Genomic DNA, 18,162 nt, shown 5'->3' with positions numbered 1-18,162 from the left:
CCACATATCACAGTTAGTTCATTCATCTTCAGATAGCTAGGTGAGACAACCACATATCACAGTTAGTGCATTCATCTTCAGATAGCTAGGTGAGACAACCACATATCACAGTTAGTGCATTCATCTTCAGATAGCTAGGTGAGACAACCACATATCACAGTTAGTGCATTCATCTTCAGATAGCTAGGTGAGACAACCACATATCACAGTTAGTGCATTCATCTTCAGATAGCTAGGTGAGACAACCACATATCACAGTTAGTGCATTCATCTTAAGATAGCTAGGTGAGACAACAACATATCACAGTTAGTGCATTCATCTTAAGATAGCTAGGTGAGACAACCACATATCACAGTTAGTGCATTCATCTTCAGATAGCTAGGTGAGACAACCACATATCACAGTTAGTGCATTCATCTTAAGATAGCTAGGTGAGACAACCACATATCACAGTTAGTTCATTCATCTTAAGATAGCTAGGGGAGACAACCACATATCACAGTTAGTTCATTCATCTTCAGATAGCTAGGTGAGACAACCACATATCACAGTTAGTTCATTCATTTTCAGATAGCTAGGTGAGACAACCACATATCACAGTTAGTGCATTCATCTTAAGATAGCTAGGTGAGACAACCACATATCACAGTTAGTTCATTCATCTTCAGATAGCTAGGTGAGACAACCACATATCACAGTTAGTGCATTCATCTTCAGATAGCTAGGTGAGACAACCACATATCACAGTTAGTGCATTCATCTTAAGATAGCTAGGTGAGACAACCACATATCACAGTTAGTTCATTCATCTTCAGATAGCTAGGTGAGACAACAACATATCACAGTTAGTGCATTCATCTTCAGATAGCTAGGTGAGACAACCACATATCACAGTTAGTGCATTCATCTTCAGATAGCTAGGTGAGACAACCACATATCACAGTCGTAGTAAGTACAATGTCAGTGCTAGTAGTAAAAGACAAGAGCAAGGGTTATTTATTCATTTATTTTTAAGACACTTGCAGTAGCGAAAATTAGATTTCAATGTTAAAAAAGATACCTAACGAGACACCTCACAGTACATGAGAACAGTGTGATGTGTAGATTTCAGTGTTCTTGTTAGAGAATATACAGTAAAGCACCATTGTGTCTGAAATGGCACCCTATTCCATAAATAATGCACTACTTTGGATCAGAGCAGTGCTCAAAAGTAGTGCACTATTTAGGGAATAGGGTGCCATTTCAGATGCAGCAAAGCACCAATAGTATGTATGTATAGTGTCTGTATTAGTCCCCAGTGTCTGTTCCGGCCTAGACCCTTTATCCCCTCTCCCTCCATCTGTAGCTCTCGTACGTGGATGCTGAGGGCAACCCCATCGGCGTGGTCCAGATGACCTTCCTGCGGCTGCTGAGCGCAGCCGCCCGCCAGAACCTAACCTACAACTGCTACCAGTCGGTGGCCTGGCACGACCAGGACGGGGACTCGTACGACAAGGCCATCCGCTTCCTGGGGTCCAATGATGAGGAGATGTCCTACGACAATAACCCATACATCAGAGCCGTGGTGGACGGCTGTGCGGTGAGTGGCTGGAAGTTTGGGTGTGCCTTGGGGGTGTGTGTAAGGGTATGTGTGGGTAAGATGTTCTTAGCACCGAAGCACTTTCTCACAATGTCCCTCTCCCTCCCTCTCTCTGTTTTCCAGTTGAAAAAGGGCTATGAAAAGACAGTACTTGAGATCAACACACCAAAGGTGGAACAGGTGCCTTTTGTTGACATCATGTTCAATGATTTCGGCGGAGCCGCGCAGAAGTTTGGATTCGAAGTGGGTCCTGTCTGTTTCATCGGCTAAGACTGTTTGCTGAACAAAATGGAGAAAATAAACACCATATTTGTTTTGTCAAAAACAAAACACATGAAATGAATAGGACAATTTTTATTTGTGTAAAACATTCTGTGTTCACTAGCAACAAGTATAAATAAAATACAAAAATTCAAGATGAGAATACTAGAATACATTTCTGTAGGATTTCGTAAGAAATAAGCAAAAAAAAAGAGCAACCTTGCAACCTCAGTGTGCCTTCTCTATCACATGCAAGTTTTGAAACTGGATAAGTTAGATACTACCGACCCCTATCTTCACCCCTGACCCGTATCTCCGACCCGAAACCTCCACCCACTCCCAGTGCACTTGATGTAGATCCAGTCTGCCTGTCCAACGCACCCGAGGCAAGCCTTTACCTGGAATTCCACTGGTTTCAGAAGATTGCCATGGACTCCATCCGATTCGGCAGTTTGCTTCATTGTTTTGTTTTGATCAGTTTTTTTTTTTTTTTTTTTTTAAATCTCCCTCTTAACTCCCGCTTTGAATATTTTATTCATTGGTTCATTAATTCGTTCATTCATTCATTAATTTCGAAAGCTTTGTTTTGTGCATAATTGTCTCGCCATTCTTCTGAATGGAGCTTATATATATAAATATATATAAATATTTTTTGTATGTTTGTAAGTACTTTCTGTATATTTTTCCAGGTAATGTTGATTGATTCTGGCTTCAAAACGTGCATGTGACCTTTTAGGAGATGATGGTTATTGGAATACATCAAATTTGCAGATACTGAAGTGAGGAATTGAATGTGTAAATTGGAGAATAGATGAGGAATGCTTGTACTGTTGCTGGTTGTGAAGCACACCTAATTGTAATTTAAGAACCGAATGAAAATAAAAGTTGGAGAAAAAAACTCTGCATTACTATATGAGAGTTGATTTGCAAAAAACAAAATGTGTCAAGAAAATAAATACACAAAAACATTCCTCCTCTTCTTGTGTCCTCCTGAACGAAGTGCCTATTTTGGTGGCATTTGGAGATTTTATTAACTTAATAAACCATCTTTTTAAGTCATTTTTTCCCCCATTACTTCACTATCTCTGATCTATCAACCTATATATGCAACGTGAGATGTCACATTTCAATGAAGCACAAGAAATCAAGACTTAGGTGCTATTATCTCTCCTCTGTGGTGCTATAATATTTTCTAGTTTGTTCTTTTGAAAGTACAGTAATCTGATGGTGGTGATGTTAACCTGTCACCATGACTACCCTTTCTGCCTCTGACCCTCTTAGTCATTACCTCTGGCCAAATAACATCTTCACTGCATTCTTATTTATGTCCAGGGGTGTTTTAATGCATGACAGTTTGCTTCATATTCATTCATAGATGAATGCAGTATTTTATTTGATGTACTTCTCTGCTTCCAAGGCCCACTTAGTACCTACTCTACCAGTGTCTGATCATACTGCAACTTACTTAGAATGTGTTAATTGAAATAAGATTGTACTCGAATGCCAAATGTGGGTCTAATTTATCTAACTTTCTTAGATGTCTTTAAAAAAGAAAGAAAGTAGAAGCGATACTGCAATTTTTCCATATCATGGTTCCAAGACTTGGTGCATTTTGTGAATGGATCTCAGTGTTTGGTGTTATGTGTAATGGATCATCTTTTTCCACTTTGTCAAGCTTTTTCATGCTTTCCTTTTTCGGGGGTGGGGTGGAGTCACTGGTTTGGAAGGGGTAACCGTCAAGTATTCCAAAGCACATGGCCGCGGAACAGTTTGGAGTTTTGGTACCTGAAATCCTCTTACCAAAGGTTTTGTTTATACGTAGCTTTAAGTTTCTAGAGGGCCAAGAATCGACTACATATTTTGAAATCCACTATTTTTGAAAATGTGACAGAATTTTCAAATGATTAAAACCAGATGTATCATATAAAAGTAAAACATCTAAAAAAAAAAAATAATAATAATTAATAAAAGAAAAAATGTAGTTTATAGTTCATCAGATTAGCCAGTTTAAAGGAAGAAAAGCCAGATGAAAAGCTTGTTTTTGTATTGTTGTTTGGGACTTCTGATTTACCTGTTGGTTTACTTCCTTTAGCCCCTAGTTATCCCCTTTGTACAAACTATGCACTCTGCCTGCTTTTTACCACTACAGCATCATCACTTTTTACTGTCCTGCATAAGTAGCTTGTTTTTTGTTAAGTTTTACCGTTTTTACCTTCTAGATATGTGACTTGAAACATTTCTGTTAAAATAGCTGAATACACTTATTGAAAATCATTTAAAAATTTTCATTTCGATGAAGCATACCAAATTAAACATTTTCTCTCAATAAAAGGACAAAACAATTTTGTAAATGTTCAGAACCAGCAGTCAATAAAGTTTTGAGTTTTTTGTTTTTTTGTTTTACATTTGTCTGTTCATTCATTTGTTTTTACGGTCTTGTCAAACCTGTGTAAGAGAGGATAGAAGATGGTATTTTTGTCAATAAATTCAAGTTTACTGTGGCCACCCACTCTTGTATGTCTTTTGAAGCATTAAAACCTATCTGTATGCATGAAATTGTAAGGTTTTCTTCTCTTGTTGTTATACTTTAGAAAGACATGTTCTCCAACCCACTTTTTATATAGAAGAATACGTACATTTGCAAAAATGTATGCTAAATTGAAAACGGTCATGTCCATAATTGTGAAGTGTAGAGAGAATGATAATATTGTAATTCTCTACCCAAAGCCAATGTTCATTTGTAGGATATGTATTATATTAATAAAAAAATACATCTAAATTGATACCATAGTGTTACTGGAAGGCCCCCTCTTTATCTCATAAACAGTGATGTATCGTTTATTGTTTTTTAGTCAATATTTGCCACTTGTGTTATGGTAGCTTACCCTGATCCAAAACTCCAGATAAATGGGATTTGGAGAAAATAAATTAATGTTTTCTCATTCTTTCACAGATTGACTTTCATCAACTCTGCGTACAGAGTTAGATGGTGAATATTTAAAGTTTTTAGTCATAGTTGTTGATTTTAGAATCCACAGTTAAGGCTCTTTTCAGTCCGTAGCACTGAAGGACATTTATACCGTGATTGAAAATTAAAGGCAGTGTTCTCGCGGTCGCGGAGACTGCATTCATGGTAAAAGCTGTATATGTCGGCTCATCGGAAATTTCCTTAATATTTTGCGCGGATCTTCCACAATACTTCGACAATACTGATTGAATCCAGCCCTTAGAATAAGATCTTGCAAAGAAAACCATGTTTATAGTAAGTGAAGTTCCACCATTTCTAAAATCCTTCTTCTGGCAATCTGATTACTTCTGAAAATCTTTGCTGTCTTAATGTGTTCCACCACCTCCACCCCTCATTAGAATACATTTGCATACATACACACATACAGTATGCAAAGGCTTCCAGGGATGTACTGTAGCTGGAGTGTACATGATATGTTTCTGCATGCATATTTGATGCAGTGTTTACAGGGTGGATGTATCTGCATGCATAATACTGTATCTACAGGAGACATACTGATACTGGGTAAGCAAATAGAGTTTCAAACATAATGACATGCAGAGTTACTTACTCCCTTACTCTCATCATCTCTTCATAGGCCTGGTGCTTAACTTTGAATTAGCTTTGGCTTTCCATTTAGGTTGTTGGGCTTTCAGCTTTCTTACAGGTTCTTAAAAACCGTTGTTATTAAAAACAGTGTATTCCATTTAATCCTTAAGACTCTATTGACGCACCCGTGCGTCAACCTAAGTAACATAATACAAAAATCCCCAGCAAAATGTGTCAGTTTAGTTCTGTTTGTAACGTCAACTTTTGTCTGTAGCGTCCAAACCGTTTGGGCCACAAAGGGGTGACTCTCACGACCACGATTTGTTTTGCTCTATACAAGCCCCACAAGTGTCACGGGACTCATCTGAATGTACCCATACAAATGAGTGGAAGTATGGTGGTTTCGTGCCAACAAAAATCATTTCCTGAGCTTTCTTATGTCTCCTAGATCTAGAACAGACACTTCAAAACCTTATTCCTTATGATTTATTTATTTTTCTGTATTTGTTTTAACCATTTATGAATGTGTTATTCAATGTGTTTCTATGGGCTATAATTGTAAAGGCCAAATTCAATATTTTATCAAATCCTTTTTACATCTTTTTTTATACCTAAAGGGGCCTTAGCATTCACTCTCTACCCCTCTCAAGACCTCTTGAACGTCGAGGCAAAATGGAGATTTCCGCCTAAATAGACATACTCAAAAGTAATTATTTTTCATGAGATGGCCATAAACAATAACTAGTAATGCTGCATAGTTTTAGAACGGTCTGGAACTCACTTTTCTGGTAAACATAATTATACATTGTGTGGGATACTCACATATGAATATATATATACCGGTATGATTGTATTCCTATTCGACAAAAGTAGGGGAATCAACAATCAAATTATAAATGGCTTACTATATGACTTCACCTCTCTTCCAACTGTACTATAAATATGATCATGTTTAGTGACAGTACAAATTTGGCCCTATTTCATATAACTGACGACAGAGCATTTTCGGCCAAGCCTCCTCTGAGTGATGCAGAGACACCATTCGAATGTCTGTAGACTCCTTACAACTTCAGCTTTACGCGCAATGTGATTTTGTCCCTCTGTGACCAAGAAAAGGTGGTCGTGTTTCAATTCTATTAGCATTATTTTATATTTTTTTGTATTATTTTCATGTTTTTTAATGTTAAGAGCTCTGAATCCAGTTGAGAATATCACAGTGAGACTAAACCATGATTGTTGAAATTGCTAGACTGTCCCCTTTAAGATGCCGTCTCCCAGGCTCCATTCCTCAGAAGTATATCAAATCGATTCTTTGCCTGTACAGGACAGAAAATGTGATACGTCACTCCGTATGGAAATGTGGGGTGTGAAACCTGACACTTCCGCTCCGCTGACAAAGTGGTAGCGGAAAGAGGACAGATGGGGTTTTCTGGCAATATAAGGCACTAGACCCTGCGATATTCACAGAGCGCCTTGTTAACAAAATGTCAGTCGGAACAGGTCCAGAACCGCTCAAATTCCCCTAAATTGGGGACTTAGCTTCTAAGAGGTTGCATCCTCTCCTCCATGGCGGTAGTCTCCTCAGATTTACAGTGGTGTCCCATTTTTAGTGAGACAGCTGATATTGATAGAAGATTACAATGCTTTGGGATTGGAAGGGTTGGAGGGTTGAGGAGGCCAACAGTGGGTCAAGTGCCAGTCTGCCCGCCGGTAGGAAATGAAGACGGAGAGGAAGGGAAAAAAATATCAAAACATTGGGGTAATTGCCCTGAGCCGATGGATCTTTGGGCAAAAGAGACAGAGGCGGTCCACTCATTCCTATATTCCCCAACTCAGGCCATGTACTAATGACCTACTTGCACAGGAATCAGATAGAAGAGAGAAGGAGTGAGAGAGAGATAGAGACAGAGAGAGAGGGATGGAGAAGGACGGGGTGAGAGAGAGAGAGAGAGAGAGACAGAGAGAAAGCGGGGAGAGATCAGGATGGAGAGGGGGAAGCAGGGAGTTCTCATGTTAGGACATCTATATAAGCTTCTTCTACCCTGACTGTAGCTGATGGAGATATTGGGGGCCTGTATTGTAGTTAGAGATGTCAGATTCTGTAGCTATCTGATTTGATTATGGCGAGACCACCCATGGTATTGGTGTGAATGGTGGGATGATAGTGTGTGTTTTGAGATTATGTAAGAAATGAGAATGCTCAATTCTTATCTCCATGTCTTATCAATATTTACTATATTTAATATGGCAATTTCACTGTTCAACTTGATCAGTGGCACATCCCCAATGGCATTCTATGACAAATTGATCCATTACAGTGAGGGAAAAAAGTATTTGATCCCCTGCTGATTTTGTACGTTTGCCCACTGACAAAGAAAGGATCCGTCTATAATTTTAATGGTAGGTTTATATGAACAGTGAGAGACAGAATAACAACAAAAATATCCAGAAAAACGCATGTCAAAAATGTTATACATTGATTTGTGTCTTCTTTGTCTTGTGTTCAGAGCAGTACCATCTCCCAAATGGAAGAAGACAAGATGGGAGAGGAGGGAGGAAAGGAGAGGAGGGAGATAAGGGAGTGTGTTTGATGTGTAAATGCACGACACACAGTCGGCTTGTGATATTTTCCCCACAGAAATGCAGGTGAATTACCCATGAGTTTGGGTCAAAATTAGAACCTTATTCAAATGGGGGGTATAGTATCAGATCATCATTAGCATGAATCGAATGAATTAGCCTACTCTCTCCCTCTCTTTCCTCCTCGTTTGTTACTGTCGTGGAGCACACACACACACGTTTGACAAACAGTAAATCTTTAAATTCTCTTCCTGTGAACTGGAGACAGCACCACGCTCCCACTGGAAGACGTGAGTGCTCAAAAGGTTCTGGTGTTCTAGACGATCCGAGAGGTGGTAGCAGCAGAGGGAGAGTTATATAATTATATTCAAGATCAAAGGTTACTGTTGTCATGGCGCTGACACAGATGCTGAGATTGTCCTACAGCAACCATCTGTTACCTTGACATCGAGTGAGCGAGTGATACATTTCAATATTCCAAAAGCGCATATGGATAGTGTTGTGAACTCAGGAAGGCACGTCTGGAATGGAGTGGCAATTAGGCATCACACCTGCCCAAAGACAAGGTGAAGCAGGAATCATCTGACAAAATGGGAAGCGATACAGCAGATGCCAACTCTTCCCTTTCAAACATCCAGAGTTCCATAGCTGTGGACTTTTATTTCGTTATTGGTTCTAAGGGCAAGGGTTATGGTTAGGGTTGAACTGGGATGTGGACATGGTTTGTTCAAGGGTGAGTTTGGGTCAGCAGGTTTAAGAGAGGATGTATGGCTCAGTCATTGGTAGTTATAGTGATGCTTTGGACTTGTATTTTACCATTATTCCTTGGATCTTTCGGCCCGTAATTGTTTTCCTCTTCCCTAACTTTCCTTGAATCCATACATCTTTAAAGAAACCTTTAATCAATAAAGTCTAGACAAGGCCATTCTCAGTAATGTCGCTCTAAAATTCTTAATTAAACCCTGAAAGGACTCCATGTCTTCTCTTCTGTATGTCTCTTTCAGGTCTCTTGTTTCCTTTCCTCTAATTGTTCTCTTATATCCCGCCTCTCTCCTCCCTCTCTCTCTTCCCTCACTACCTCTGCCTCCCTCTTTCTCTCTCTCCTTCCCTTCCCCCTTCCCGTATCTCATTCCATTAACCTGTTGAGTATAGAGGGCAGTATTTTCACGGCCGGATGAAAAACGTACCTAAATTAAACTGCCTACTACTCGGGCCCAGAAACTAGAATATGCATATTATTAGTAGATTTGCATAGAAAACACTCTGAAGTTTCTAAAGCTGTTTGAATGATGTCTGTGAGTATAACAGAACTCATATGGCAGGCAAAAACCTGAGAAAAATCCAACGAGGAAGTGGGAAATCTGAGAATTGTAGTTCTTCTTTTGAATCCCTATCGAAACTACAGTGTCTGTGGGGTCAGGTTGCACTTCCTAAGGCTTCCATTGGCTGTCAACAGCCTTTAGAAAGTTTTTTAATCCTTCTCCTGTTACTGGGCAGAGAATAGTAGCTCAGTCAATGAGAGGACTGCCTATGGACAAAGGGCTTGGTGATGTGCAAGCCCGCGAGGGCGCCTTCCCTTCTTTTTCTCCTGGAATGAATACGCTATTGTCCGGTTGGAATATTATCGTATTTTTACGTAAAAAATACCCTAAAGATTGATTGTAAACAACGTTTGACATGTTTCTACGAACGGCAATGGAACTATTTTACTTTTTGTCTCTGGTACTGCGCTCGCGTGTTATGCCTTTGCATAGTGATCTGAACGCACAAACAAAACGGAGGTATTTGGACATAAATATGGAGTATTTCAAACAAAAATAACATTTCTTGTGGAAGTAGGAGTCCTCGGAGTGCATTCTGACGAAGATCAGCAAAGGTAAGAGAATATTTATTATACTAATTCAGAGTTTTGTTCATGCCAGAACTTGGCGGGTAGCTGTATAGCTTGCTTCGATGGCTGAGCTATGTACTCAGAATATTGAACAATGTGCTTTCTCCGTAAAGTTATTTTGAAATCTGACAAAGCGGTTGCGTCAAGGAGTAGTGTATCTAGAATTCTTTCAATAACTGTTGTAAATTGTATCAACGTTTATGATGAGTATTTTTGTAAATTGATTTGCACATTCACCGGATGTTTTGGTGGGAATACATTTTATGAACATCACGCGCTAATGTAAAACGCTGTTTTTGGATATAAATATGAACTTTAGCGAGCAAAACATACATGTATTGTATAACATGAAGTCCTATGAGTGCCATCTGATGAAGATCATCAAAGGTTAGTGAATATTTTAGCTGTACTTTTGGTTTTTGTGATGCATGTCCTTGCTTGGAAAATGGCTGTGTGGTTTTTCTTGTGAAGTTTATGTCCTAACATAATCTAATTTTATGCTTTCGCCGTAAAGCCTTTTTGAAATCGGACAATGTGGTTAGATTAACAAGAGTCTTATCTTTAAAATGGTGTAAAATAGTTGATAGTTTGAGAAAATGAAATTATGAGACGTTTGCTGTTTTGTATTTCACGCCATGCTATTTCACTGGCTGTTGAATAGTGTGTCCCGCAGGTGGGACGCTAGCGTCCCACGTAGCCCTGAGAAGCCTCCCACCGCCTGTCATTTTGCCCATGTTAACTGTGGTGGCTAAAGCCTTCTGCCTCATGCCTCTCCTCCTGGTGCATGTTTAAGTGTTAAATGTGTCGAGCCTATAGTCGTCAATCCACCGATCCCTCCATACATCCACATACATCCATCAGCCGTGTGGTGCTAAAGTTGAAGTGCTGTTGTCCAGCAAAAACCATAGGCCAGCTATTATCAACCACTTAACCACCCAGCCCAGCCACTTGACAGCATTAAGAGAGCCTAGTTAACCTTTTATACCCACAGCTTTATGCCCTTGGTAGCTAATGCCTACAGTATATGGGGTGAATGTGTTCCCAAATAGCAAACTATTACCTATATAGTGCACTACTTTTGACCAGAGCCCTAAGGAGTCTAATGTTCTAGAGGAGAGAGTTTGAGGCAGCCCTGTTAGAGACTGACATTTGAAAAGCAAATACTGTTGTATAGTGAGCTGCAAGGGTTGATGTGCAGACAGTCCAATATCGGCCAGGCCAATATAATACGAGAGAGAGTGTCCATGTGTCTTTACTGGTTATTAACAAAGACAGCTTCACTGGTATTTCTCTTTGTGCTTCAAATCACCTGTGCCTCTTCTGTTTTTGTCTATTCTCTCCCCTCTCCTCTTCTATTTTCTTCTCTTTTCTTCTCTTTTCGTCTCGTTTCTCTTCCTCTCGCCCCTCCTCCATCCTCCTCTCCTCCCTCCATCCCTACCAGATGGTATCTGTCCATCTGGGTATAGTGTGGTGCATAGACAAAATAACCGGACGTGGGAGAGAGACATTGAGATGTTAATGAGGCTGGGAAACAGCACAGCGTTGGAGAGAGAGAGGTGTCATTACTGTGGTGAGAACATTGTTAGCTCATTTAGCATGCACAAGCATTAGTAGCCTTACAGCCCTAGCAGTAGCTAGAGATTGGATGTAGTCCACCATCGGCAATGAACAAGTATTATGGGGAGGGAAGATAATAAAAAAAAATCTTATAGCAAATATGGAATGAGAGAATGAGAGTATTTGTGGAGCTGAATTATTGTAGCCAAAAAGTGATTTGAAAAGCTAGATAATACTTGTGGCCAGACAATTGGTTCATCCTTTTTCCGATAATACACATTTTTGCACAATGCACTCCTTATTCCTGGGGCTGAATCCATCCAGGTTTTCAAAGTACAGAGATTCAAGCAATACAAATGTCCATTCAGAGCACTACACAGGCACAAGTTTGAAAGATACAGAGGCAAATGAGAAGCGTCTGCATTGAAGTCTGTGTCAGTTCATTACCTGCTGTAGGCTATAAGGGAAAATCGTATCAATACTGGTATTAATATAAAAGTCAATATGAGTCTGCCGTCCCTCCTCTCCTAGATGGTGGAGAACGTACTGTATCTTGTATCTGCTGCTGCTTCTGCACGTATAATAGAATCAAATAAACCACCCTGGTCTCAATGACTAGACGTAACATAGTAAACGTAAATCCGGGACACCCAAATGAGTATGATATGTTACGTTTGGTATGGATACATAAGACAGAAGGCCAGTACTGGTGTGTAAGTAAAATCACTGGAGAAGCCAAGCCAGAAAAAAAAGTCATATTACAACATATTTGTTGTGATAATTGTGTTGTTTGCTCTATAACCTGTTAGTTCATATGCCTTGTGACTGTGATATATACCTAAGGCTGAGACAAAGTGGCTGTCACGTCCTGACCATAGTGAGTGTTATTTTCTATGGTAGATTAGGTCAGGGCGTGACAGGGGGGTGTTTGTCTGGTTTTTGTATGTCTATGTTTTGGTTCTAGGTTTGTATTTCTATGTTGGTGTTATTTGGCATGACCTCCAATTAAAGGCAGCAGGTTGTCGTTTGCTCTAATTGGAGGTCCTATTTAAGTTTAGGTTTGTCCCACAGGTGTTTGTGGGTGATTGTTCTTCGTGAGGTTTATGTTCCTCCAGCGTCACGGTTTGTTGTTTTGTATTTACTTAAAGTGTTAATTGTTGCATTCGGTTTCACTGATTTAATAAAACATGTGGAACTACGAAAACGCTGCATCTTGGTCCGCTCATTCAAACAGCCGTGACAGTGGCAGAATAAATTCAACCACACCTTTGTTTCATCACAAAACCGGAGAGCAACCTCTGTCCGGTGAAGTCCATAAAACACATTGCATGTAACAAACAGTCAGATGACCTTCAGCATGGCCAAGCAAGATTTACAACCATAGAGAGTTACTGCAAGTCACAAAGTATTAAACAGGAGCTGCCTCCACTATTCCAGCACCATTTCAACATCATCAAATCACCTATGCTTAGTGTAATAGAGTGAAAACCATAAGACACCAAAAACAGTTAAGTCCAATCAACAAATCAAATCAAATATTTATTTGTCACATGCGCCGAATACTTATAAGCCCTTAACCAACATTGCAGTTTGAAGAAAATCACTAAAAAAGTAAGAGATAAGAATAAGAAATAATTAAAGAGCAGCAGTAAATAACAGTAGCAGGGCTATATACAGCAGGTACCGGTACAGAGTCAATGTGTCAATGTGCGGGGGGCACCGGTGTCGAGGTAATTATGTACATGTTGGTAATTATGTAATAATTACAACATAAGCTATTAATGTGGCTGTCCATGGTTCTGATTTGTGTGTGTGTGTGTGTGTTATGTGTGTGTGTGTGTGTGCATTCGTTTGTGCATGTTGAGAAACGTCATGCCATCCTTCTCTCTTTCATGTTGACGAAACTGTCTATGACTGTCATACAGTACATGCCAAAATGCTTGCTCGTAAGCATAACTTCCTTTCATGGGCAATGTTAGCTAGTTAACATAAGTAAAACCACAAGTCCAAATGCCTATCTCCATACATGGCTAATTTAGGAAAGGGACAATTTTAGCTAGCTAGCCACCGGAGGACACCAACACAACGAGATGCAACAATTCAAGTTGTTTCTCAAGTTATGTATTTCTCTGTGATAGGAGTGAAGTCAAATCCAAACTGGCTTCCCTTGACACTTTTTTTGGGTGCACCAGGACCATTCACAATTGAGCTCACTCAGTTTAGCTCAACGCTGATTGGCTATTATTGTATACTTTTTTTATCAAGGGAGGCCAAATGCTTGCTGGCTTCCCTTGCATTCAATGCTATGGGCAGCAACAATGTCATACTTTTTATGACCAGACAGCATCATATAGATGGTCTACATATACAGTACAGAGACAGATGGGCGGTGTTTCACTCGCTCGGATGCTTTCTCCAGTGAGTTACATTCAGCCTCTTGCGAATTGAAGCAAAATTATGAAAACACAGAGACAAAATACATATTTTTTTATTTCATTTTCTTCTTTTCTTTGTAATTTGTGGGAGAAGCCTGGCTTCCCTTGGCACCCATGAATACATGCCACTGCAGAAGGTTACTTAAAGATGCACAATACAGAAATCTCTCCACCATTTCCTGGTTGCTAAAATAGTAATAGTTTCCCCTAATTTGAGTTTATGTGACCAAGCAAGAATGTATAGTGTAAATCGCTGTGAAATATATTTTCCATAAGCAAAAATATTGTATTTTCAGCTGTTTGAAGCTGGTGTACAAAACCGAAAGCAAAATACGTTAAATCAAAACTTAAGAACTGGAAGCATAGAAATAGCTCACATAGAACAGATCTACCGCTTTTTAGACTTGCTTTCAATGCGAATGACATTTCTATGTGAATTTGGTCAGGTCGCCCCAAAAGTTGCATATTGCAGCTTTAAGGCAAAGACTAACGTAAACATCTAGCAACCCAAAGGTTGTGTGTTCGAATCTCATCATGGACAACTTGAGCATTTTTGTAACAACCGACACTGGAGATGAGAAGCAGGTATGGAGAGTGAACATTTAATTTACACAGACATGGAACAGGACAGGACCAGCGTCAGAACCGGGTAATATAAAGACATACGACAATTAATGCTGAAGCGGGGAACAGAGCTGGGGAACAGACAGATATAGGGGAAGTAATGACACAGGTGATTGAGTCCAGGTGAGTGCAATGAATCGCTGACGCGCGTGCCGTGGGATGCAGGTGTGCGTAATGATGGTGGCAAGAGTGCGTAGTGCTGGGCAGCCTGGGGCCCTTGAGCGCCAGGGAGGGAGAGCAGGAGCAGACGTGACAATTTTAGATAATTAGCAACTACTTAGCATGTTAGCTAACCCTTCCCCTAACCTTAAACCTTTAACCTAACTCCTAACCCTAACACTAACCTTAACGCTAATCTTAACCCCTAACCACCTAGCTCATATTAGCCTCAACAAATTTTAATTGGTATCCTATCATACGTATGTCAGATTTGTAACATATTGTACAAATTGCAATTCGTAACACATCATACGAAATGTATGCTGGACATCCACAAATGAATAATACCTACACTCGTAGAAAAAAAGGTGCTAAGTAGAACGATACATACTGGTTCGAGCCCAGAGAGTGACGGAAGCAATACTGTTACACATGCACATGCAAAAACACAGATATTACAGTAAAACAAACTGTTATGAAAATCTCCCTGCAATAGAGCATACTGGGAAATGATATATATGGTTCTCTGTAGAACCCTTCTTGCCTTCCAAAGAATCATCGAATAACCTTTATTATCCAAATAACCGTTTGTTTGGGAGAAAAGGTTCTACAGTAGGTAGAACCCTTTGCCTTACAAAGAACCCTTCTCTTCCAAAACTGTTCTTGGTAGAACCCTATCCCTCTGCAAATAACCCTTTTAGTACCATATGAAATGTAACATATCATAATAAACAGAGGAAGAATAAACCAGGTGATAAAACCATTTCAGTGTTTGTGCACTTAACTGAATAGTTCACTTAACTGAATAGGCTTAGCTGTCTGCCAGAGCTTTTCACATCCCCAACTTTGCTTTTATCTGCTATTAGAGTGTAATAGCAAATGAAAAAATAGTGTGCAACCCTAAAAGACACATTAGCTTGCAGAGCCTACCTACACTGTACACACTCAAGCACACAGAAATCCCAAAGCATACCACATACAAACATATGCATTCACAAACCCTCGCGCACACAAACACACACCCACCCACACACGCACACACACACACACATTGAGAGAGGCAGTATTCCCTCCCATACATCACATTGAAAGCCTCTCTCTTCTCAAGGACGGGTTCTATACAGGAGCAGCTCTTGATTTCAACCTCGCAGAAAGCAGCCTTCAGCCTCCTTGAATCTGCCATGGCTACATTCCCTGCTGCTGAGATTTTGCTGGCTGTCATCTCTCAACACCATTCACTTGATTTGTATTCTCTAGCACCTCTCTGTGTGTCATCTGACTGTTATGGGATATCCTTTTTTCTTACAATGTTAGAAGAAGAATAACTTTTTTCCTGCAAGGGAACTTCTTTTTGGAGTGATTCAGAAAATAAAGAAATAACATAAACATAGAAAACTACACACAGTAGACCAAGCTACTAGGCTGAACTTGGTTACGCAAACAAAAGAGGACAGGATGATGTAACACTACATAAAAAAACAAGTTATTTGTTCTTCCTCCCATTTTCTTCACTGACACATCAGTTTGCCCTCTTCTGTCTCTGTTTTGGTTTAACCTGAAACTCCCCGAGAATGTCAAATATCACCACAATAAGTTTCCCCACAAATGCAGCATGCAGCCCACTTTAGAGTTGTGGAGGAACATAGCAGAGAGATATAACCTGCCCTTGATTCTCTCCCTATCGATCGTTCCCTCCACCGTGTCACCTCAAACCCCCCACACCCTCCTCCACCACCACTGTGTATAAAAAAATAAGAGATGGAATTATGGTTGTGTTTATGGCCTTTCTGAGGTCAGAGGATGTGGCGGTAATTCATCACTGTTGTATGGACGTCAATGCCGTGCGAGTGGGTCACTACCATCCTCTGATTAAACATCAGGCTGAGATGGTGTCATACTCTGGGGTGCCAAGGTGAGGCCGGCCAGCCCACCGCAGCTTACTAATGCTGCCTATCTAATGTTGTTCTACAGCCATATCCTCAAATCGCATTCATAAACACCTCACAGAAGGAGGATCTGTAAACATTTGACTTTAGAAAAGCTTTGAATTACAGTGAAAACGAATTACAGTCAATACAGTTGAATCATTACATAATCACAGTGATCATTGTTGATTTAACATTCACCATGTCTGTTATAATCCTGCCATATATTATGCTAGTTATGGGCCAATAGGCCATGGTCATAAGTAGTGCACTATTTAGAGAATAGGGTGCCAGTTGAAACACAGACACTGTAGCTGACTGACGATGGGTGCCAAGGAGAGGCCGGACAGAGCATCTTGGCTGTCTAATGTTGGTGCTCCAGCCACATCCTCAAATAGCCTTCATAAAGCATTTCATAAGCATCTCATACAACCTGGTCCAGTCTGTAGATATTTGTGTCTGTGAAGATCGTCTAAAGAATGACAGTGGTTCGTTCGTCAGTGATTGAAACTCCATGTTATACTGTATATTGAAATTATGGTCGTTAGATTTGATGATTAATGTTACATGAATAGGTTTAGAAAATAGATGAATATGTTAAGAAGAAAAGTATTGCCTTTATGGAAAAACCACATGAATTTCACGTGAACACATGATCTCGTGATATCTCATGTGATCACATGTGATTTGATGTGAAGTTAATGTGATAATGTGAATCAACAAGTGACAACATGTGAAGCAACGTGATAACGTAAAACTACACGTGACAACATTGAAGCACATGATCTCGTGAAAATAATCTGAAATAAACGTGACAACATGGGGATGCAAAATTTCACGTGACAACATTTGAGCACAAATGCCCAGGTGTCAAATGTCATTTGGAATAACTTTGAGGACGTTTTTAAGACGTTGTGTCATGGTCCCCTGGAAGCTTTTGTCTATTTGCGGTGAAAATATGGTAAATCTACAACGAGTTACTGCATTTTTACAGCTAAAATCAGGTGAAAGGACAGTATACTACTGTATGCTGATTATTTGGGACTTTTGAACTTTGAACTCACAACCTCTTGTTTGCGAGCTACCTGAAGTTCCTGCTGCGACACGAGGTCTGTGGACATTGTGGAGATTAGCAAGAATACATTTCTGCACTTTGCTTAAAATTGCAGTTAAAGTAAAATAAAATATGTACAACAACTTGGGTTATTACTATAAAAGTACAGTATTCTGCTGTATTCTGACTTAAATTAATGTAAAATATCTTGTATAATTTTGTATTATGACAACGCATGGTCCTAAACCACACCTCATTTTGTATCACATTCCAATGATACCTGCGGTACAGGTATACATTTTTGTATCACATTTTTGTTACCTGCGGTACAAAAAGGTCAAAGGTACACTTCAGAGGTGCACATATGAACTCACATGGTACAGTTCGGTACCTTGTAGGTATAAGGTACGATCGTCACTGTGCTTTGATAGGTGTGGTCAATGTACTGGTGGAAGTATTATAGCCTTTTAAATGTTTGGTGGTTATGCAATTGCAACCAGACCTCCTCCTTTGACACAGTCTGTTCTGCAAACTTGGTAA

At 39.8% G+C, this 18,162-nt stretch overlaps 1 protein-coding gene across 2 annotated transcripts in view; it reads left to right on the top strand.

Moving 5' to 3' along the window:
* Positions 1-4,394, top strand: part of LOC115203847 (collagen alpha-1(XI) chain) — a 142,126-nt gene extending 137,732 nt beyond the window's left edge. For both annotated transcript variants that reach the window (XM_029768881.1, XM_029768880.1), the window contains exons 59-60: positions 1,347-1,580; positions 1,704-4,394. In XM_029768881.1, the coding sequence (XP_029624741.1) occupies positions 1,347-1,580; positions 1,704-1,850 (381 nt within the window). In that variant the 3' untranslated portion in view covers positions 1,851-4,394. The remainder of the gene's footprint in view (positions 1-1,346; positions 1,581-1,703) is intronic.
* The last annotated feature ends 13,768 nt before the right edge of the window (positions 4,395-18,162 follow it).

Source organism: Salmo trutta, chromosome 12 (assembly GCF_901001165.1).
Source record: "Salmo trutta chromosome 12, fSalTru1.1, whole genome shotgun sequence".
Lineage (NCBI taxonomy): Eukaryota > Metazoa > Chordata > Actinopteri > Salmoniformes > Salmonidae > Salmo > Salmo trutta.
This window is presented reverse-complemented; position numbering and strand designations above follow the sequence as displayed.